Source organism: Rhinolophus ferrumequinum, chromosome 9 (genome assembly GCF_004115265.2).
Source record: "Rhinolophus ferrumequinum isolate MPI-CBG mRhiFer1 chromosome 9, mRhiFer1_v1.p, whole genome shotgun sequence".
NCBI classification, from domain to species: Eukaryota; Metazoa; Chordata; class Mammalia; order Chiroptera; family Rhinolophidae; genus Rhinolophus; species Rhinolophus ferrumequinum.
Window position 1 is genome coordinate 49,301,165 of NC_046292.1, and position 22,616 is coordinate 49,323,780.

The 22,616-nt window shown below is 37.5% G+C and overlaps 2 protein-coding genes across 2 annotated transcripts in view; one reads left to right on the forward strand and one right to left on the reverse strand.

Annotated features, from left to right (window-relative positions):
• The window catches only part of MIER1 (MIER1 transcriptional regulator), a 94,196-nt gene extending 79,120 nt beyond the window's left edge, over window positions 1-15,076 (forward strand). Inside the window, exon 17 of the mRNA XM_033113583.1 lies at window positions 13,736-15,076. Coding sequence (XP_032969474.1) covers window positions 13,736-13,822 — 87 coding nt within the window. The 3' untranslated portion in view covers window positions 13,823-15,076. The remainder of the gene's footprint in view (window positions 1-13,735) is intronic.
• SLC35D1 (solute carrier family 35 member D1) overlaps window positions 1-22,616 on the reverse strand; it is a 44,903-nt gene that overhangs the window by 11,494 nt on the left and 10,793 nt on the right. The window contains exons 9-11 of the mRNA XM_033113595.1: window positions 7,936-8,003; window positions 6,482-6,560; window positions 2,559-2,641 (exon numbers count right to left, since the gene is read on the reverse strand). Of these exons, the coding sequence (XP_032969486.1) occupies window positions 2,559-2,641; window positions 6,482-6,560; window positions 7,936-8,003 (230 nt within the window). The remainder of the gene's footprint in view (window positions 1-2,558; window positions 2,642-6,481; window positions 6,561-7,935; window positions 8,004-22,616) is intronic.

The window sequence follows — 22,616 nt, forward strand, 5'->3', positions numbered from 1 at the left end:
AAATAGTATTTGAACAGAAGGTCACCTGGATTCTAATCCCAACGCTGCAAATAATTTAAATGCTGACTGGCTGACTAAATACATCACTTATTCACGACAGCCTTATAATAAAACAGTGATTAAAGAGATATGGCATGTAAATTTTATTACAATAAAATGTGAAAGCAATTATGAATTATTAAAAGTTTTACACCGGGAGAATTTTCAAGATGTTGGTTTGATACGTGTTAGGTTGACATAGGTTGTAACATTCCAACATACTCAGGCACTTAAAAAATTATTTTAAATAGCTTTCAATGTGAAAAAAGATACCTAACCTTTCTTATAAGATACTATGTTATAAGAGATTTGAGCTGCAGAGATTTGAAAATGCAAACAGAAGCTTTTACTTCGTCTTGGCTATTGGGTTCTTTATTTGAAGGGAACAAAAAGAAAATCAAGGCATCTCTGAGTCAGGTCTATATAGTGTCATAATGATTCTTTAATCCAGATTTTTAGAAATCTGAATGAAACTCAGGCGACATCCAAAGTCAGAACTGGTTGACCATATTGCTCCTTATACCTTGGCTCTTTCTCATAAATATTTATGAAAGAAACAGATATTTACTAGCAGTGAATTAGGTACTTTACACTCAGTAAATCATTTCATTCTAACAACTCTAAAGAGATAGGCATTTTCATCTCCAACACATAAGAACACTGAAGCTCAGAAAAGATAAACAACTAAATCAAAGTCTTACAGATGGCAAGCATCACACCTGCAACTCCAAACAAGGTCTGAGACTCAACTACTCATCTTCCTTCTATAATATGCAATTCTAACGTATACATATGCATCCCACCAACTCCTACCTCCACAAATAACAAATGACTTTTCCTCTAAAAGGCAAACAACAATAGATGTCAAGGAAGGGGCAATAATGAATTATTAACTTATTAATATTAGTGTTAAATTCTCACATTGATCCATAAGGAAGGTAGAATAGGTGTTATCATTTATTTACATTTGAAGAAATAAAAGTTCAGAGAGGTTATGTAGTTTGCTGCAAATTAGAAAAATACTACTACCATATTCTAGTACACAGCTATGCTTCCAAAGTGCTCTTTTACAAATCCATGTACAATTCATCAAGCAAATATTTATTGAGCAACTACCAGGATTAATTCTAGGAGCTTGGGAAACTTGAGTGAACAATATAGACAGAGATCCCTACCCTCATGGAAGTTACATTCTAGCAGGGGAGACAGAAAACAGGCAATAAATATAAATAAGCAAATTATATAGTATATTAGAAAGTGCTCTGGAAAAGATAAACACAAAAGCAAAATAAGAGTGTTTGGGAGTATTAGAAATGGAAGAACAGGCTGCAATTTTAAATAAGGTGGTCAGGGTAGACTTCCTTGAGAATAACCCTGGAGCACAAATATATAGGCATAAAGGAGTCAGTCATGTAAGTATCTGGCAATACAGTGTTCCAGGTAGAGGAAATTATCTGTCCCAAGGCCCTGAAGTGAGAACATGCCCAGTATTCTAAAAGAACAGCAAGTAGGTCTGTGTGGATGAAGTCGGTTGAGGGAAAAGAGAAGCAGGAGCTGAAACTGGAGAGCCATGGGGTGGGAGTGCAGGGTAAAAAGAAGAGTGACATGTTCTGACTTATCTTCTACATGGAATACACTGCCTATTCTGTTGAGAATTGCTTGGGGGTAGAGGTGGGAATGAGTTAAATCAAGGACAAGTATAGAAGACAAGGCAGCAATCTAGGCAAGAGATGCTGGTGGCTTAAATGAAGATGGAAGTAATGCAGACAGTGAGAAGGGATCCTTTCCTGGATCTATTCTAAAGGTAGAGCCAACAGAATTTGCTAACACAATGGATATGGGATATTAAGACTAAAGAGTCTAGGATGCCTGCAAGGTTTTTAAATGGAAAGGCTGGAGTCTCCATCAATTGAGATGCAGAGGCTTTGGGTGGAACAGACTTTGGAAGAAATAAAAGGAGATCAGTTTTGGACATGACATCTGGGTGTCAAGTGGTCTTTTACATATACAAGTCTGAGTTCAGGATAGACGTCTGGCCCAAATATAAATTTGAGAATTCGTAATCATATAAATAATATCTAAAACCATGATATTCAAAATTCTTGAACTAAAAAAGATCTTTTGTACAAGTCACCCTCATCATTGATGAAGATAAAGTCTAAAGAAATGCAGTGATATGTCCAAGGTCAGACGCATATAAAGCATTTCTAACAGAACTGGTACTCTTTAACTCTGAATTTTCTTGAGAACTATACTGCCATCTAAGATAATAAATAAAGGATTATTCCTTGAAGGCTAAGTAAAAGAACTTCCAGCAAAGATTCCCCAAATATTGTAGATAAAATATGGAACCATTTTTTTAAAAAGCATTATCTAAAGATGTTAAATACAGTACATGGTAGGCACTCCATAAATGTTTAATAAATGAACAAAATTGCCATTAAATAGCCCAACCTTACTGTGACATAATTTGAGTATCCAAATCCCACTTGTCATTACATTTAAATATGTTTACTTACCTGATATTTAAGCCAATGAAGTTTGTCCATGTGAAAATATAATCTCCACCAAAGACCATTCCAATATAAGTTATTAATATATTCTACAAAAAAAGGCAATATATTGTTACATAGGTTTAACTGAGCTTTTTCCATATCCATATAACCATTCACACTATAACCCATATACCTATCCTTAGAATACAAAAACCAAGAGACAATAACAAAGACCCGCCAATCCTGAAATGAGTGTAGTACGAGCAAGAACTCTACTAGGGAAACAATGACATTAGCCTCTTCCCAGTCTCTCCCTCAAGAAGCTAAATGCTTTCACCAATATTGAAAAATACTAAAAAGATATCAAACTTCCTCTGTCCCATGGTATGGGCTGACATGAGAAACCTAAATAGAAAAACACTGCAGTTACTAGAGGTAGGAAATACGAAGGCACAATTAGCAATCTTAGACAAGAATGCTTTTCCCTCCGATTAAGGTAATTGTAGACTTGTGAGGGGAGAGTGAAGGAAAGCCAGCTTATATGCAAGGATCTTTCCCTCTATTTTGAAAAACATAAAGGACATAATGGGGAGTTTACCAACATGAGACAGTTTTTAGAGGAATCTTCCTTGGTAACTTAAAAAAAAACCACATGGGAAGTCATCTCAAAGTAGTATACCTAAAATCACTCTCCTGACTCCCTTTAACTCCAAGGTGTAAACATCTTCTGCTTATCTGGCTCCCTTTTAATTATCCTCAGACCACAAAGGTGACATAACATTTTTCAAAGTTTAAACTATTATTCAGTTCTTCCCGTACTTCCCTTCTTTCACATTCATAAGTCATTGCCTTCCTCTTTGCTTTTACCACTGCCATAAATAGTAAATGCCACAAACATTTTTAGTACCTGGGCTCTCCTAGATTAGGCCTGTGAAGCAGAAAATAAAGTGCTCTAGTGTTTCAAAAACAAACTTCAAAATTATTTTTATAATGGAGTGCCTTTTGAGCATTCAAAATTATGTCAGCCTCTTCTAAGTCTACAGATAGAGAGCGCAAATTACCTTAGAGCAGATCTTTTTTATTACTTGAGGGGGAAAAAATAAAATGAAGTACCACATAACAGAAAGCAACCTGGGAAAATGTGTAGCAGGATCTCAGAGATCCAGGGTGAAGGTGGATTAATTCACACAAATTGTCCAAGGAACTTCAGAAAGGGAAAGAAAGGGCAGAGAACCCAATCCTTATTGAGCAAAACCCATCAAAAGCTAGAAAAAGTGTAGTATACATTAGGGCATTCTAACCAAGGTTTGCTATCAGGAAAAGACACCATTGCCCCCAAAGCAAAACCAACCAGGAAGCACAGAAGAGTCTCTGTTGGTAGCTCAAAACTAAGACTGCAATTCTTAAACTTGACTATCCCTGAGTATCGCCTGGAAACCTTGTTAAAAATGATCATTTCTAGGCTCTACTTTAGAGTTTCTGGTTCAGTATATCTGAGATGGGCCTTGGAACTTCCATTTTTAACAAGTTATCCTAAGTAATTTTCACAAAGAATGCTGACCCAAGGGTTTGTGGGGTTAGGATCCTCAAGCACAGATGGAAGCCTAAAGCCCCTGGAGCAACAATACCTTGGAGGCTAAGGAAAGACGCTCCCCTGTGGCCTGTGAGGCCCCAAAACAGAAGTGCATCAGTGTACCCACATCTGTCAGAAGGTAGGACCCTCAACAGTGATGCCAATGGCAGTGAGAAGCAACAGCGCCTATAAACTAATGAGACCACCCAGTTTCTTCCCTCTCTCTACAAGTAAAACGTATCGCTTTGCTCTAAGTCCATAGGGCTCTATGTGGAGGAGGAAATATCAAAAGACTTTTGCACTGAACTTTATGTTGGGAACAGGACTGTATTTGTACCCCATGCTGATGATGATAAAGAAAGTACACTAAGAAATCCTAAACAAATAGATTTAGTTACTAAAATGAAACATAGGCCTTCCGGTTGCACCATCCTTCTTCTTGGCCAAATGGTACCAATTGCCTTGTCTCTCATGTTCTTGCTGTTCTTATTCTGAAGATGCAAGCCATCTACTTTGCTCTTAAAGCATTTACTTTACAAAACTGAAACAGAGCTGAGAGCTATTTTGGGAGGCTAAATCAGTCTCAGCCAGCCCAGGCCTTTCAATTCAGAGAGGGAATTGACACAACTGACTTGTTATAGCTTAATTTAGAATTCTATTCACACTAAACACTCCAATTCCATGATCCGAAGTCACAGACCTTCTGAAGTTTAATCCCAAATATACAGAGGGTGCCAAAAAAATGTATACACATTTTAAGAAAGGAAAAAACTATTAAAATTGTAATACAATGAATGACGCTAGCATTCATTTAATTAACGCCATCTTTTGAGCGAACATCATACTACACATTGCTACAGCAATTCAATTCAACTTCAAAAAATAATACATAGATAACATCTCTTAAAATATGTACATTTTTTGGGCAACCCTGGCAGTTTTAGTTTCTAAAATAAGGCCGGGTGGACACCACTCCATTGGGGTTGCAATGGGAAACATAGGAGAGCAATAAAAACTTCACCTCTGCAACCCCTTCCCTCACTACCGTGTTTCCCCGAAAATAAGACCTAGCCGGACCATCAGCTCCAATGCGTCTTTTGGAGCAAAAATTAGTATAAGACCCAGTCTTATTTTATTGTAAGACCGGGTATTATATAATATAATAATATAATATAATACCAGGTCTTACAAAATATAATATACTGGGTATAATATAATATAATATAATATACTGGGTATAATATAATATAATATACTGGGTATAATATAATATAATATAAAACTAGGTATAATATAAGACTGGGTCTTACATAATATAATATACCGGGTAAAATATAATATAATAATATAATATAAGACGTAATATAATATATATTACATAAGACCGGGTATAATATAACACCAGATCTTACATAATATAATATACTGGGTATAATATAATACAATATAAAACTGGGTATAATACAATAATATAAGACCAGGTCTTACATAATATAATATAAAACCGGGTATAATATAATATAAGACCGGGTGTTATATTAATTTTTGCTCCAAAAGATGCATTACAGCTGATGGTCTGCCTAGGTCTTATTTTCGGGGAAACATGGTATTGCCAAATGGGACATCAGAAAGGAAGTTCCAAGGGCAACTGTACTCTTTTCCCCAAATGATTGAGGACCTACCTCTCTCTGTTTTACCTGTGTTAGAAAGCCAGCCTACCTTGCTAATTCATTTGGAATTCAGGCATGCTGTGGCCTCTTGGATCTCAAAGCACTAGAATCACAAAGTCGGATGAAAGAGGCCTCAGGCTTAAAGCCACTACTTCAGTCCAATATTCAAGTCAACTTGGCTCTTCTGGCGGTAGACAGACCATCCTCCCTCAAATAAAATGGATCAGGAGGAAATGACATCACTGGAAATGTCAGACACAGCTTTTAAAAGTGGGCCATTTAAGGTTTGGCTCAGGCATAGGAAAACTCTCTTGATTAGTTTCTGGCAGGCATCCTTCCCCTGCAAAACAGCCAGAACTCCATGAAGCAGAGAACAGTTCTCATTAGGGGTTAAAGGGACAGGCCTCTCGCTACTGAGCTAGTCATCTGCCCAGTCAGAAACAGGCCTAGTTCTTCCTCTACTCTAAGATGACATATTCTCCTTTCTCCATACTTGTCGGAGCTAAGTTGCCTGAAAGTAGAGATTGTGCCCTCCCTGAGTTCTTAAAGATTGTTTCAGAAACCATCACAATTTGTCAAACTATCAAAAAAATATGTGAGGAAATATGGATTATGGGGCTTAAGGCCATAACCAGACTTATTTTAGAGGAACAATTTTCAAATAAAGCAGGTACCCAAAAGATAACAGTATTTTCTCAGCTCACCTTAATACAGCCAACTATTGTAGTTGTCAGAGCAGAATTATACTGAGTGCAGAGTACCGTGGCATACATTAAGATAAACCTGAAATGGAGACGGAAAAGGTATCTTGTGAGATCCAGTTGCTTACTTTATAATAATCTCTAGCCAAGAGAAACAATCAGTGTTGGCCATTCTGTAGCACATTCTACCCTGTATCCCTGAAAATAAGACCTAGCCGGACCATCAGTTCTAATGCGTCTTTTGCAGCAAAAATTAATATAATACCCGGTATTATATTATATTTATATTATTTATATTATATTATATTAAAGACCTGGTCTTATAGTAAAATAAGACCAGGTTTTATATTAATTTTTGCTCCAAAAGATGCATTAGAGCTGATGGTCTGGCTAGGTTTTATTTTCTGACTGTGAGTTTTCCCTACCTTACTGCTGCTTTTACTGCAGCTTGAGACTTGCAAAAAATTCATTAAAAAGAAACATATGTCCGTTTACTGACCAGGCGTTTTTCCCAGTTACCTTCACCGACACCTTGAAACAATCATTCATAATCATGAGTATTCTGTTTGGATCATATTCCTGCTAATTCACCTAATCCAGACAAAAAGCTCCGTGCTCACAGACCCTGGTTGAGGTGTGTACCTCCTATTAGGACCATATGACCTCTGGACCAGGGTGAAGGCAAGAGAGATTCTTAAGGATGGAAGAAAAACAAATTAGAACTACTTTAAGAGGTTCACTTAATAACTAAGTGGCAGCAGTTGGAACTCCCAGATTTATAACGAGGCTTCTGAGTACTAAGTACTCAGTACTAAGGCACCATGTCAACTTAATTTTGAAGCACCCACTCACTATGTACCTAGCATGAGTGAGATCCAGTCATAAATAACAACTGAACTGACTGGTTGGGAAAAAAAATGCATTAGGCAAATATGGAGGTGCAGAGAAGAGGCATATTTGCCGGTACTCTCTAGCCTTCTCCATATACTCTTCTAAAAGACAGACACCTGGTAGTGGGGCGTCAACCAGGCCCAAATTCAAGGGCTGCCACTACCATCTACTAATTGTGCAAACCTAGGCAATTTACTTTAGTTCTGATCCTGCTTTCTCATAGGTAAAGGGACAGTATCTGCCAACTGGTCAATGTAGAAATAAAATAAAATTATGCATGAAACATAATGGTGAAAACTAATGTTGAAATATAATGGTGCTTATCACATACTAGGTTAATGAATAAATATTCGTTTTTCTCCATCCTTCTAAGCAAGACTTTGGTATCAGTTTAGTTGCCCTGAGGGCACATTCCCAGGAGGTAAGGAACCACCTGAATCTGAAGGTTTAATTATCTTAAGTTGATACACTCAGAGACAGAACAGGATACTGAGGAATGAGGCAAAAGGACCCTAGAACACATTTTTCTAGGAAAACTATCTGCTAACATGGCGGCAAAGGCTTACCCCATCACACAAGAGAGGGTGAACTGCAGAAGAAAGAGGGTGTCAGCCCAGCCTTCAAAATCCATTGCCTGTAATATATGAGAAAGCATCCGATTTTAGAGCAGGCCCTTGTACATACGCATACATACCTTTCCCCGCATCACTCAAAGATAGAGATGTTCAAGAATTTCATATATATATATGGAGGTGAACCGATAAGCAGTTTCAGAAGGTTGTCTCCTTTCGATAAAGTAATGTGAGGGAGATTTTGTACTTTTCCCTGTTGGTACAGAGAAACTGGTATGTGCTTGAAGGCACAAGCCACATCCGGCAAACCTCAGCAGTTCTCCCAGAGACTAGGATTAAAGGCTTCCTAAAACATTAAAACATATTTCCTCACTGTAACAGGTGAAATCTCAAGTACAGCCTTAGTGACACAAATGCAGCTGAGGTCTGTTTAGGAAGAATTACTCAACTTTACAATAGTTGATTGTAAAAGCAAGGTTTTTGTTGTTGTTTTGTTTTTAAGCCCAAAGCAAAGGAATGGGGAGACATGAATGAGCATGTTGGTCATCTCATCTCTCACCCAAAAGGGAGAGTTTCTCTCTCAAGTCCATATTTTTTCTTGCACTATGAGTTTGATAAGTAAATCCGAGAAACATTCCACCTTTTACCTCTCTGCCAACTTGTCCAGCTTCAACTCTTGCCACTTTGACATGAATCTCACAACTCCAGGCTCTGGCAGTACTGGGCTCCTTGCGGTTTACAAAACGTAACATGCAGTTTCACAGTCACATGCATTTGCCTGGAATGCCCTTCTCTTCAACATTTATCTGACTCGCGTTCACCCATCAAACTAAAGGTCAAGCAGCTCCTTTGTGGGGCTTTCCCTGATCAAGAACTCCCCTTCCTTTGTGCCTCAGCAGATATACTTCTCTACAGGCTCTTCTCTCTCTGAACTGTAAGTCTTTCTATGCCGTGTCTACAGGGTGGGAGCTTCCTGGGGGGAGGACCAACATCACGTTTATCTAGTCATATTCCTAGTACTTGACAAGCGGCAGACATTGTTTGTTCATGGTTATTTCTTTGTTGAGGCATAATATGTCAAAAATAAAGTCCACCAATTTTAATTGTATAATTCAATGAGTTTTGACAAATGTATATAGTCATGTAGCCACCATGACAATCATGATAAAGAAATTTCGGCCTAAAACCATAAAACTCCTAGAAGAAAACAGGGAAAACATGACATTGGTCTTGACAACATTTTTTCTGGATATGACACCAAAAACACAAACAACAAAAGCAAAAATAAATTAAGAAGGAATACATCAACCTAAACGGTTTCTGCACAGTAAAAGAAACAATACACAAAATGAGAAGGCAACTTAATGAATGGGAAAAAATATTTGCAAACCACATATCTGACAAAGGATAAATATCCAAAATTTGTAAGAAACTCACATAACTCAACATCAAAAAAAACCTGATTAAAAAAATGGACAGAGGAACTGATCATTTTTCTAAAGACATACAAATGGACAACAGGTACATGAAATGGTGCTCAACATTACTAATCACCAGGGAAATGCAAATCAAAAGCGCAATAAGATATCACTTTACACCTGTTAGAATGACTATTATCAAAAAGACAAGAGATAACAAGTACTGGCAAGGGTACAAGGGAACCCTCATACCCTGCTAGTAGGGTGTACGTTGTTACAGCCGCTATGGAAAAACAGTATGGAGGATCCTCAAAAAATTAAAAATAGAACTACTATATGATCCAGGAATTCTACTTCTGGGTATATAGCCAAAGAAAATGAAATCAGGATCTCAAAAAGACATTGCACTTCCATGCTCATTAAGGCATTATTTACAATAGCCAAAATAATGGAAATATCCTAGGAGCCCATCCAAGAATGAATAAAGATGTTACACACACACCCAGGAATATTATTTAGCCGTAAGAAAAAAGGAAATCCAGCAATTTGAAATAACAAGAATGGACCTTGAAGGCATCATGCAAAGTGACACAAGTCAGACAGAGAAAGACAAATATTTTATGATCTCACCTATATGTGGAATCTAAAAAAGCAAAACTCAGAGAAACAGAGAGTAGAATGAATTGTGGTTGTCAGGGGCTGAGGGGTGGGAAGATGTTGGTCAAAGGCTACATACACACTTCCAGTTACAAAATAAGTAAGTTCCGAGGATTTAATGTATAGCATGGTATTATAGTTAACAATACTGTACTGTATACTTGAAAGCTGCTGAGAGTAGACCTGGAATGTTCATACCACAAAAAGAAATGGCAATTATGTGGTGTGATGGAAGTATTAACTAACACTACCATGGCAATCATTTTGCACTATATAAGTGTATCAAATCTGTATGTTGTACACTTTAAACTTACACAATGTATGTCAATTATATCTCATTAAAGCTTGGGGAAAAATATTTACCACCCTAGAAAATTTCCTGCTGCTCCTTTACAGTCAATCCCCTCCCCTCATTTATAGCCCCTGGCAATCTTATATCTACTTTACTTGTATGTTACCAAAGTTTTGCTATTCAACAATTTCACATACATGGGATTGTATACTATATACTCTTTTACGTCTGGCTTCTGTCATACAGCATAATGCTTGAGAGATTCATTCATGTTGTTGTATCAGTAATTCATTCATCTTTATTCCTGATTAGTATTCCATCTTATGGCTCTACGACAACCACCAGTCAACAGACATTTATTTGGGTTGTTTCCATGACTACTTGTTATGAATAAAGCTGTACTGAACCTTTGAATACAAGTCTCTCTGTGGACATGTTTTTATTTATCTTGGGTAAATACCTAGAAAATGGGATGGCTGGTTCTTTTAGTAAATATGTCTTTAGCTTTATAAGAAACTTAAACTGTTTTCAAAAGTAGCTGGACTTTGTATTCCCACCAACACTGTGTGCGAGTTCCCACTGCCCTACATTCTAACACTTGGAACTACTGGGGGTGCCAAAAAAATGTATACACTTGACTTGTATTCATCTTTTGTTATCAGTTTATATTGAGTATTACAATTTTAATACATTTTTTTCCTTTCTTAAAATGTGTATACATTTTTTTGGCAACCTCTGTGTTTGAGACAACTCTAGTAAGTAAATGGTATCTCACTGTTAATTTTAATTTGCATTTCCCTAATGACCAATGAGGTGGAGCATCTTTTTATGTGCTTATTTGCCATCAGCATTGCTTCTTTGGTGAAATGCTGCCCAAATTTTTTTCCAATTTTTATTCAAGTTATTTGTCTTCTTATTACTGAGTTGTAAAAATGTTTTTAAAAATATATATATTCTGGATACAAGTCCTTAATCAAATACATATGATTATGCAAGTATTTTCTCCCAGTCTGTGGCTTGCCTTTTCATTTTCCCAACAGTGCCTTTTGAAAAAAAAATAATTTTGATTGTAGTCTAATTTATCAATTTTGTCTTTTCTAATTCTTGCTTTTTATGACTTTTCTATGAAACCTGGTTCTAACCCAAAGTCACAAAGACTTTCTCCTAGTTTTATAGCTTTAGCTCTATGCTAAGGTCTATGGTCCTTTCCGTATTAACTGCAAGGGCTGCTATAACAAAGTACCGCAAACTGAGTGACTTAAACACCAGAAATGAAATTCCTTACAGTTATAGACGCTAGAAGTCCCAGATCAAGGTGTTAGCATGGTTGATTCCTTCTAAGAGCTGTGACAGAATCTGTTCTAGGCCTCTCCCCTAGCTTCTGGTGATCTGCTGGCAATCTCTGGTGTTCCTTAGCTCGTGGAGGCATCACCCTAATGTCTGCCTTCATGTTCACATGGCAGTCTCCTTATGTGACTGTCTGTGTCCAAATTTCTCCTTTTTATAAGGATATCAGTGATATTGGATTAGGGGTCAACCCGACTACAGTATGATTTCATCGTAACTAATTATATCCGCAATGACCATATTTCCAAACACGAGGTACTGGCTGTAGGGTTTCCAGCATATGAATGGGAAGGGGGCACAACGTAACTCATAATACCTTTCAAGTTAATTTTTGTGTATTTCTTGAGGTAAGGGTCAAGGTTAAATATTTTGTATATAGATGTCAAATTGTTCCAGCACCATTTGTTGAAGAGATTATCCTTTCCTCACTGATTTACTGTGGTATCTTTGACAAAAACAACTGACCACATGCTCTGTTTCTATTTCTTGATTCTCTGTTCTGTTCCACTGATCTGTATCTACCCTTAACCCAATACGTACACTGTCTGGATTACTGTAGCTTTATAAAAAGTCTTGCAATCAAGTAGGATAATAAATCCTCCAACATTGTTCTTTTTCAAAACTGACTTGACTATTCTAAGTCCTTTGCAATTCCATGCAAATTTAAAATCAGCTTATCAATTTCTACAAAAAATCCTGCTATGGGATTGGGACTGTGTTGAGTCTATAGATCAATTTGAGGTGAACTGACTAACAATATCAGTCTTTCAATTCATAAACATAAAATTCAATTCAATTCATAAATATAAAAATAATTTAGGTGTTTTAAGTTTTCTCAGTACTGTTTTGTAGTTTATTTTCAGTGTATGTTTATCAAAATATTTTGTTGAATTTTTCCCTGAGTATTTCATAATTTTGAAGCTATTATAAATGCTATTATGTACCTAGTTTCCAAGTATTCATTTCTGGTGTACTGGAAGTACAGTTGATTTTTACATACTGACCCTGTGTCTTACAACTTTCCTACACTAATTAGTTCTAATTACTCTTTTCTAGAGTCTTTAGGATTTTCTAAATGCGATCATATTTTTATAAAGACATTTTTACTTCTTCCTTTCTAATCTATGACTTTAAACTCATTCTTACCTAACTGCACTGACGAGGTCCTCCAGTATAATGTTGAATAGAGCACTATATAAGGGCAGACATCCCCACCTTACTCTCAATCTTAAAGAAGAGATATTTGGTCTTAAATTCTCTGAGAGCAGGGACTATGTCATATGTCATTTCTGCACAGCTCCAAGCACTTGAAAGTGTTAGGCACAAAACTGAGGTGGATTAAACATCCATGATCTGTGGCTCAGCATCATTTTCTACAGCAGATGAGTCAAACTTTTCTCTTTAGTACACCCACATACCTACTTTTATCTACTACTAAATAGATTTCCTATTTCACATTAAATCTATGTGCCATATTTTGCCGTGTATGATGCACACCCATATTTTTGTCCCAAACTTTCAGGGAAAAAAATGTTTCGTTTTAATTCAAATTTTTATTTGTTTACATTTAGGTACTTGTTTTTTTAATTTTAAAGGAATTTTAGCATTTATTTTTAAACATATATGGTACAAGAAATTTTATATAACAAATAATTACAAAACACAAGAATAGATACAAGGTACAAGAAATTTTATGTACCAGTCACAAATTTACGTTATTTACGCATCACAGAAGGCCAAGAACTCTTCGTTGCTCCAAGTTTGTTGTAAGTTCAACAAAACCGATGATCAAATTCCAGGGTATTATTTTGCATAGGGATATGATTATTCATTTCGAGTTACACTTTTAACTCATAAGCATAAATAAAATAATTGAAAACATTTATACTGATACGGAATTAGTACTACCCACGTATAATGCGCATCCTTATTTTTCCCTCACAAATTTGGGCAAAAAAAGTACACATTATACATGGCAAAACATGGTAATTTAAAATTCTCTTATAATGGTCAAAGATCATTTTACCAGCATACAACTCATCAGTTTTTGCACTAAGCTTAATTTTTTTTTCCCTTAAAGAGACAAGACATAACCCAGCAAACTATCAAGTGGACACTGGAAGTATCTTCAGGAGGATTACCAGTGTCCTACAGGAAAAGCCACTGAACTTAAAAAAAAACACAGTGCACCGGGATTCAGGAGCCCAGTATCTTGGGCCACGTCACCACTGCTTCATTGTGCCAGACTTAGCTTCTGTGAGGGAGGTTATACTGGATGCACAGTAAGGCTTCTTCCAGTTCTATGAGTGACAGATCAGCCTGATGAGCAGAGACCTTATTTCACCCAAGCTGAATCACATAAAAGAAATCTCAGGCCTAAGAATTTTCCTCAATTCTAAATTATCTTCCTTCCCTGGATAAGCTACTCTTTTACCCCAAAGTCATTAATAGAATAAGCCGGTGTGTTGGACCATGATGATTCTCTGAACATTAGTTTCCACATATATAAAAAGAGGAATAATAAGGCTTATGTTGCAGGGTTATCAGAATTAAAAACAACATGGATACAATGCCTGACCTGAAGGAGGTCTAGTTCAACAAACCCTGTCAATTATTTCATATACACATTACTTTTAATTTTTATTTATCAGTGAACTAGGAGTGGAAAGTAATCAGTTATTTGGCAAAGACCCAAATAAACCTCTCCATACACCTGAGCTCCTTCTCTCCTCTAGCTCTAAATATCTTCTCTAATCTAAATATACAATTTGACATCTACCAAGTCCCAACCACGTGTCAGGCCCATGGTAGGCCTCGGTGAAGGCACCAAGCTGAAGATGGTTTAGTTGGGTTTGCTAATAATGAAGGAATAAACTGTGGCAATTAAGAAGTACTGCCTTATGTTTGTGGAATGCTTTATAATTTACAAAGTGCTTCTGCATACATCATGTCATTTGATTGCCACGACAAGCCTGTGAGGTGGAAAGGCCAAGCCTTGTTATCCCCAGAAGACAATGAGTGACTTACTTTAGGTAACATAGCTAATACAAGATGGACTCTGTATCTCTAAGCCCAAGATTCTATACACTGAGCACTACATGTTATTGAGAAAAATTCCTCAAATATATACCGCACAGTCCCCTTTGGACCATAATAACTATATCTGTATAATATTAAAATGAATCTCATGGACATGATTCCATTTACATAAAATTGAAAAATAGAAAATTAATTCTCTTTCCTATGTACTCGGCCTGCCTCTGGAGAAAGCCAGCCTATAGCATAAACAGCCTGTTGCATTCCTCTGCTTTGCCACAGGAATGGATCTCTGGCTGCAACAGAACAAGCAGGAGCCATCTGAAAGTATAGGATAAATACGACCCTAACAGTACAATGGAGTCCACTCTCCCTACCATAAAAAAAAAAAAGTAAAAGCTATTGTTATTTTTTTTATTAGTTTCAGGTGTATAAAACAATGTACTAGTTAGACACTTACACCCCTCACAAAGTGATAACCCCCCGCCCCTGATCTACTTACCCCTCTGACATTGTATATAGCTGTTACAATTCCATTGACTCTATTCCCTACGCTGTACTCCACATCCTGTGATTATATATATATTAAATTATAGTTGACATTCAGTATTACTCAGCTTCAGCTTCAGGTGTACAGCACAATGGTCAGGTACCTACATGGCCCATGAAGTAGTCTCCCTAATAAGACAAGTGCCCATCTGACACTCTACAAAATCTTTACAACATTAATGATTATATTCCCCCAAAAGTTATTGCTTATAAAGTGCCTATTATGTTTCAGGCTCAGAAATGTTAAGTAACTTTCACGCAATTATCCAGCTAGTAAGTGCCTATTCAGCTCCATAACCTATCATCTTTCTATCTGTACTACTGGGGGAAACCAAAGGCAAGGCAGTAAGTTCTGAATTTTTTCTCCTAGATAGCTCCACGTGGTTGTTTTTATTGGATCACTGAGTCAAAAAGTGGGAGTTCTAATTCTAATTCTTCCCTTAATTGTCTGTGACGCCATCATAGACATTTAACCTCTCTAAGCCTCTACCTATATTTCAATTATAGAAAAGTGAGAATCAAAAGAGAGAATGAAATGCAGACACTTTAAACGTATACAAAATGTACATATTTTGTATTGAAGAGATTATTGTTCACTTAAACTTCCACCACTGTTATCTCTCAGTCATAAGATTTACACATGAATTTTTCATTTCCCTAAGGTAAAAGGCACAGTGAACACGAAAAAAAAAACAATTAAAAACAAAACAAAACTTCTGCCTCTAGAGAAAGCTAATAAAGAGTCACTGTGAAGAAAATGATGTGCTTAGTCATTCTGTGTCACACAGAACTAGATGGGCTGTCACAGGCCTGCAATCTTCAATCTTGGCTGAGTGGTAGCTGTGCTTGCAGACTGAACATACAAAGATGCTTGCTTAGGCTTTCCTTCTGTTTTGAATAAAGTCTCTGGTTCTATAGGTGCCGGTGGTGTAATGTAATGCCACAGGCTAATACCACCACAGGCATGAAAAGAATGTGGCATAATCAGTGGACAAATGGGTTAGATGGGCTTCCTAAAACTAGGCATTTGGTTTGAATATGACTTATTTAAGTAAAAATATTTGGGGAAAAAAATGTTTAATGCAAAAAATGTGTTCCTTAGTTGCTTTGATTAAGGACATTAAGAGAGAAAGGGAGTATCTAAGTAAGATTAGGCACTAACACAGCATAATCAATAACACAATCAATAAAATCTAGTTCAGGAACACAATCAGATTTGTCTTATGTACCAGCTATCATCGACCGATTGTGGCTGTCTGGATACTGTCTTGGTGAACAGTCTGAGCTATGTCTAGGCTTAGCTACAAAGTGGTGTGACTACTTGGCAATACTGCAATGAGCACAGTATAATATCAGCATCAATTCATTACCCCTAATGCAGTGAGAAGCATGGAGTAATTTCAATGTGCACTTGAGTCTTTGATGCAACCATTCTCACCCCCAGACAAATCTGCTAAGCAGAGTTGCCTATTTACTTGAGATTTGAAATAAAATCCATATCATGACTGAGACATTTTCTTACGTGTTTTTGATACCTCCCTACTGAGTAGAAAGTCTAAAAATAAACAAACCACTTGGTCTTTGGACTTCATGGTAAAGAAAAAGGTTGAGGAATGATACAATTCTAGTTTGAAAATTATTTCCCAAAAAAAAACTATGTAGAAAAAACTGAATCCTTATCCGAGAAAGTAAACTGCTAGGAAAGTTGCTAAAGCAGAAGATAATGTCAGTGGTGCAAAGGATCTGCATGGCTCCCTCCGTACCTTGGGAAAGTTAGACAAGTTCATGGAGCCAGCGGTCCTGGGATACCCACCCTATTCTCTGCAGTACCTACTGTAACCATTTGCCACAACTCCTGCTCTGCCTCTGGCCCCTCGCTCAGACAAGGAATCAGAACCCAGATATCCTCACTACCTCTGCTCACTAGGCTCAGCCACCTATGGAAAACCTATGTATCACGGCAAAACTACACACTCCAGTTTACCAACAGGTCACTCACTCTTATTTGAAAAAGGCGTATCATCAAAGGGGAGAATGGTTAAAAACATTACTTTGTCAAACAATATACAGGCCAAGAGAAAGAGCTGGTCATTCATAAGTAAAAAATAAGTGATCCAACCTTCTTGTTTTACGTATGGGAATACCAAGGACCAGAAAGCAGAAGGGACCCGTCTCTGTGTGGAAAGAATAATTCAGGGTTTGAGAAATCAGTCTGTTTGGTCCACAGTGTCACCCAGAAATGATGAAGAACTCTAGACAGGCAAAACCCGCAGCCTAAAAATTCCTCATTATTTACCCAGCAATGCTTAGTAAGAAACACCTCCAGGTAGATGATTTGTACAGCAACTTTTCCTGTAAAACTGATCTGAGCCATGTAATTTAACCAGTGATATAATGAAGACATTATACAATGTACCACTGCCTACAGTACTGGCCTTGTGAGACCTACAGCAAGGGGTCTGTTCTTCTACCCCAACAGGAGAACACCTAGCAGGGTGTGCTGTCAGAAAGCCAGAGTCCAATTCCCGTGACTCTGAATCACTAGCTTTGTGCTGCAAACATTCCCTTTTGGAGGCAGCAACTAACAAGTTTAAACAAACACAGTCTGTCCTAACTGACACTGGAAAGTCATTAGTCATCTGATGCTTGCGTGGCCTTTATCTATGTTAACTAGATATCTTTTATTAAGAGTAAGCTGACTTGCGCATGATACATCGTTTTTTTAAGAAGGGAGAATCTTTTAAAGTTAGAAAACATGTTTTTTTAAAAAAATGTTGAAATATCAGTTCCTTGGTTTCTAGTAAACCCAGGACTTTGAGAACCTTGAATAACCTTTTTAAAAAATCAGACAGAGGGAGAGAGAGATTTGGTTTCTCAGAACGCTTTGCCAATGACTTGTATTATGCATTCACTGGAATGAGTTGTTCAGTTGGATCCTCTCTTTCAATTTTTATGGTAATTTAGATTTTTCTTCCTTGGCCTTCAATTCTTGCTTAAAAGCAGTGTCAGCCTCATCAACTGCTCTGTGTAACTCCTGCCTCCCTGGGAGCTGACCTTTCAGAGCCCTCTTATTGGATTCCTGTCTAACAGAGGAAGTTTTCCCTCCGCTGTCTACTAAGGTTAACAGTGGGATTTGGAGAAAAATAATTTGGATCTGATTTTGCTTCAGTTTGCATCCTGGGTCAAGAGTCTGCAACTCCAAATAATGAGAACAAATTAATTCGTCCCACCTTCCCCAGTTATTTTAAAACCTAGGATTCATCGCAAGATAATCATTATTTATAGAAAAGTTTTATATTTTTCTTATTCCTTTTATAAAATACAATTTAAAATATATTCACTTACTTCTACAATCGAAGAAATGTAAGAAGATAAATAGTGAAAAGTCTCCCTCCCATTCCTGTTAGCCTTGCAGGGGTTCAAAACGAGTCACCCAAGATGTGCCTCTGTGGTTCACAGATTATTCACACTAAAGGCAACAGAGACCCTGCAGGCTCAAGAGGAACTTCTGCCTGCCACCCCCTAACTACCTGAAGAATTTAAATCAAGGGTCCCGCCTGTAATAAGAGATTATCAGAGATAACCTTCTTGACCTATCCACAGGGCAGGGCAAACCACTAATTACTAAACATCTGTTCTGTAACCTGTAGTGACCTTCCACCCTGCTGAAGCCTCAAGACACTCACCTCAATTTTAGCTCAGAATGTCATAGGTGCCTCATTTTAACTCTGTCCCAGAACCTCTCATATATGTGGGGTTCCCATATGTACATATGGAATTATATTTGGTTATTTCCTCTTATTAATCTGTCTCATGTAAATTTAATTAGACCAGCCAAAAGAACTTTGAAGGATATAGGAAAATTTCATTCTCCCCCATACCCACCTTTCTCTTTCCCTCTCTCTCTCATACACACACACACACACACACACACATACTCACACACACACAGCTACTTTATTAGTTTCATGTATATTCTTCTAGTTTCTTTACCTAATTACTGAATAAAATGTATGTTTGTACATATTCTTATTGTTGCCTTTTTATTTTACTCAAAAGGTAGCATATCATACACGTTGTTTTACGCTGTGCTTTTTCATTTAACAATTTATCTTGGAGATCTTTTCATTCAATACCTAGAGAGCTTCCATGCAAACGTTATCTGGGTCAGTAAAGCCAGGAGCCCAGAGATAAGAGTAATTTACCAGCGCTGGTTACTGGGAGTCAGGGAGCAGCTGGGCTCACGCCAGCTGTCAGAACAGCAGCCTCATCTCCACACTGGCATGCCTTCTACTCCTCAGAAACTCTGTCTCGGCCCCAGAAAGGGCCCTACCTAGAGAACCAACCAAAGTGGTTGATCCAACCTGCTCAGTCTACACGTGACAAAGCGGGGCAGGAGAGCACAAGGGATTGTTCAAAGTCATACAGCAGGGAAAAAATTATAGGCTGCTGATCTCCTGCATTCTGGCCCCAGATGCTCTCCACTTAACCACCTATGTCACAAACTTTTAGGGACGTGTCACCATCTGCAGAGTAAATGTCAAATTCCTGTGTCTAGCTCTGGTTGATCCCAACTTACAAGACAGTAGGGTGTGGTGTAGTGGGAAGAGCCAAAGCACTAGTTGTAGGGTCAGGAAACCTGGGTTCTAGTCCTGGGCCCTCCTCGGGCCCCACTTTCTTCATCTGTGAAATAAGAGCCCTAAACCAGATGCTCTCTAAGGTCTCTTCTAAAGTCTCCAAAGTCTTCCACTTCCTCCTTCTAACCATTCAGAAGAGAAGAATCTGGTTCTTGCAGGTTTGCCTGTGCTCATGGTATTAGTTCCACCTGGGATGTACTTGCTTCTGTTACTCTTCACATCTTTCAAGGCCCACCTTGACTTTTCCTGGTATTTACCTATTCAGAAAATGATCCTTGTGAATAAGCCAAGCACTCCCACCTCAGCACACAGAGAACATGCTCTTCCCTTGACCTGGATTACTCCTTCCAAAGAGCTACAAAAATTGGTCTCTCAGACCACTTGAGGGTCTGCTCAAAGATGCTTTCCCTAACTACCGTTTTCAAAAACCATCTTTTTCCAATCATTCTTCTTGTTTTATTTCTCTTCATAGCTCTTGTTATATAATTATGTTTAGTCTATCTCACCTCATTGCAATGCAAGTTCCTTTAAAGCAGCATTTTAGTTAAACTTAGAACAGCACCTGACACATAATAAGCACTCAATAAATAAATATTCAATGAATGAAAGAAATATTTGTATTTGTAACAATTAAGTAATAACAAGGGTTGCTCTGTACGAAAGCCCTGTGTGAGTCCCAAACAGGGTGAAAATATAAGTCAGGGAGGCAGCAAATGGCTTTGGGAGATAGATGTAATCAGGCAAACAGCAAGGGCTCTATCTAGAGTCAGATAGACAGGTTTTAGTTCTAAATTCTGCCACTGTGCAAGCTTACCATGTTCTGAACCTGCTCCATAAATTAGACAACAACCTACCTCACAGGTGTACAATGAGCATCCGAAAAAATAATTTATGTCGAAGCACCTTGTCAGGTACAAGGCATCATACCCTATAGGTAGTGTATTACTAAAGGCCAGAAGTAGGCCCACATTGTTAATATGGAAAAGCTTTATTTAAATATAAACTGTCAAATAAAAAGGTATCCATTATTTTTTAAAAATTCATGCACACACATGAGTGTCTGTCCACTTATGGGTATACATATTTTGGAGAAAAAGCACAAGTCTAAAAGGCACACTGAAAATGAACCTGACTTACTAGAAAACTCTTTTACCTGAAATCCTGCCACATATCCTGCCCTGTAATGTGAACCCTTTTTGCCAAGACTTAAAACAGCCCACTGACTACTAGGTATGAAAGTGAATTTTCCAGTGGAATAAATAAAGGGCAACCTCTTGTAGAATCCCTCTTGAACACGTTATGCTGTCTACGGCTTCCACCCATTGTTTCTATGCTGGTTAATAAAAGCAAACCACTCAACCACCTTTCTAAGTTGTATCTCAACAACAATACCTAGAACAGGTTAGCATTACTTGCTACATTTGGTGGATAAAAGAGCCAAGCCCTATCTCCTCTAAAAAGCCAATCTTGATATTCAACCCACCTCCATTTCTTCCTAACTTAAATACTTATGGTACTGACTGGTGGGCATGCAGTTTGGTGTTCAATCTTACACCATCTCTGTAGCGTGAAAAATGTCTTCCTTCTGTGGCAGGGACTATGTCACATTTCTCATGTATTCCCCAGAGACCTTAACACAGGGCTTTCTTTGCACTAGGAAGATGCTCAGAAATACTAGTCAGAATTGAACTTAAAGTGAAATTGTAGTGAAATGTCGCACACAAGGAATTTAGGAACAGAGTCAAACTTAGAATTCTCACTTCCTAAGTTTCAAATTTAATTCATCACCTACCAAAACAACATTGATTATTCATATCACTTATATTTTAATTTCGTGTGTAGGCAAAGCTCAATAAGACATTCTGTCCCCAACAAGGAGACAGATCTGACCCACTTCCCATTTTGTACCCCACAATGCATCCAAAACTGTTCTCCCACAAAACCTGTAATAGTTTATTGCTCTGATGTTGACAGGTGTGCTCCCCAAGAAGACTGTATGGCCCTCAAGGGCAAAAATAACCACCTGATTAATCTTCTTTTTTCTTATCACCTGAGCCTAACACTGTGAGACACACAATTGTACTTAGGATCTAACCATGTGAGAATGCTAGAGGGAGAGCATGTTAAGGAGAGAGTGGTAAGAAAAAGAGCATGAGATTGTGATACTGCCAGTTAAGGTGTCCATCTATACCCCAATAATGTTATAAAAGCTAAACTAATTAACAGTAAGAGTGAGAATGAACAAACATATGAAACCCGAAATACCGATGGGGTTTGATTACAAAACAATGAGTCCAGCTTCCATCATTAGTTTATCATCCCACTTAAAAGTATTTAGATGAACTCAAAAATATCATGCTTCCAAAATAAACCTTTCTTGACCTTTGCCTGGCATTTTCATCGGAAAAGAAAAAAGATTACTCAAATTTCACTCATCTGCTTAAAAAGAGAAGAAAAGAGTAAGAGGTAAATTTAAATCTCATTCTAATATAGGTGATAATTTTTCCACAATGAGTAAACATTCTTAATTATATTGAAGCATTTCAAATTGAATGCGTGTTACTGAACGTTGAATTATGCATGACTTATGCTACGTACAACCTGGCAGATAACTTCCAGTTAAATGATAATCACTCGGGAATGAAATTTCTCCTTTGGTACAATTTTTTTCAAGTAGCTACTAGTAAAAGTTTCAAGTTAATGAAAATTCCATGTTTGCCAAGTCTGTAGAATAACCTA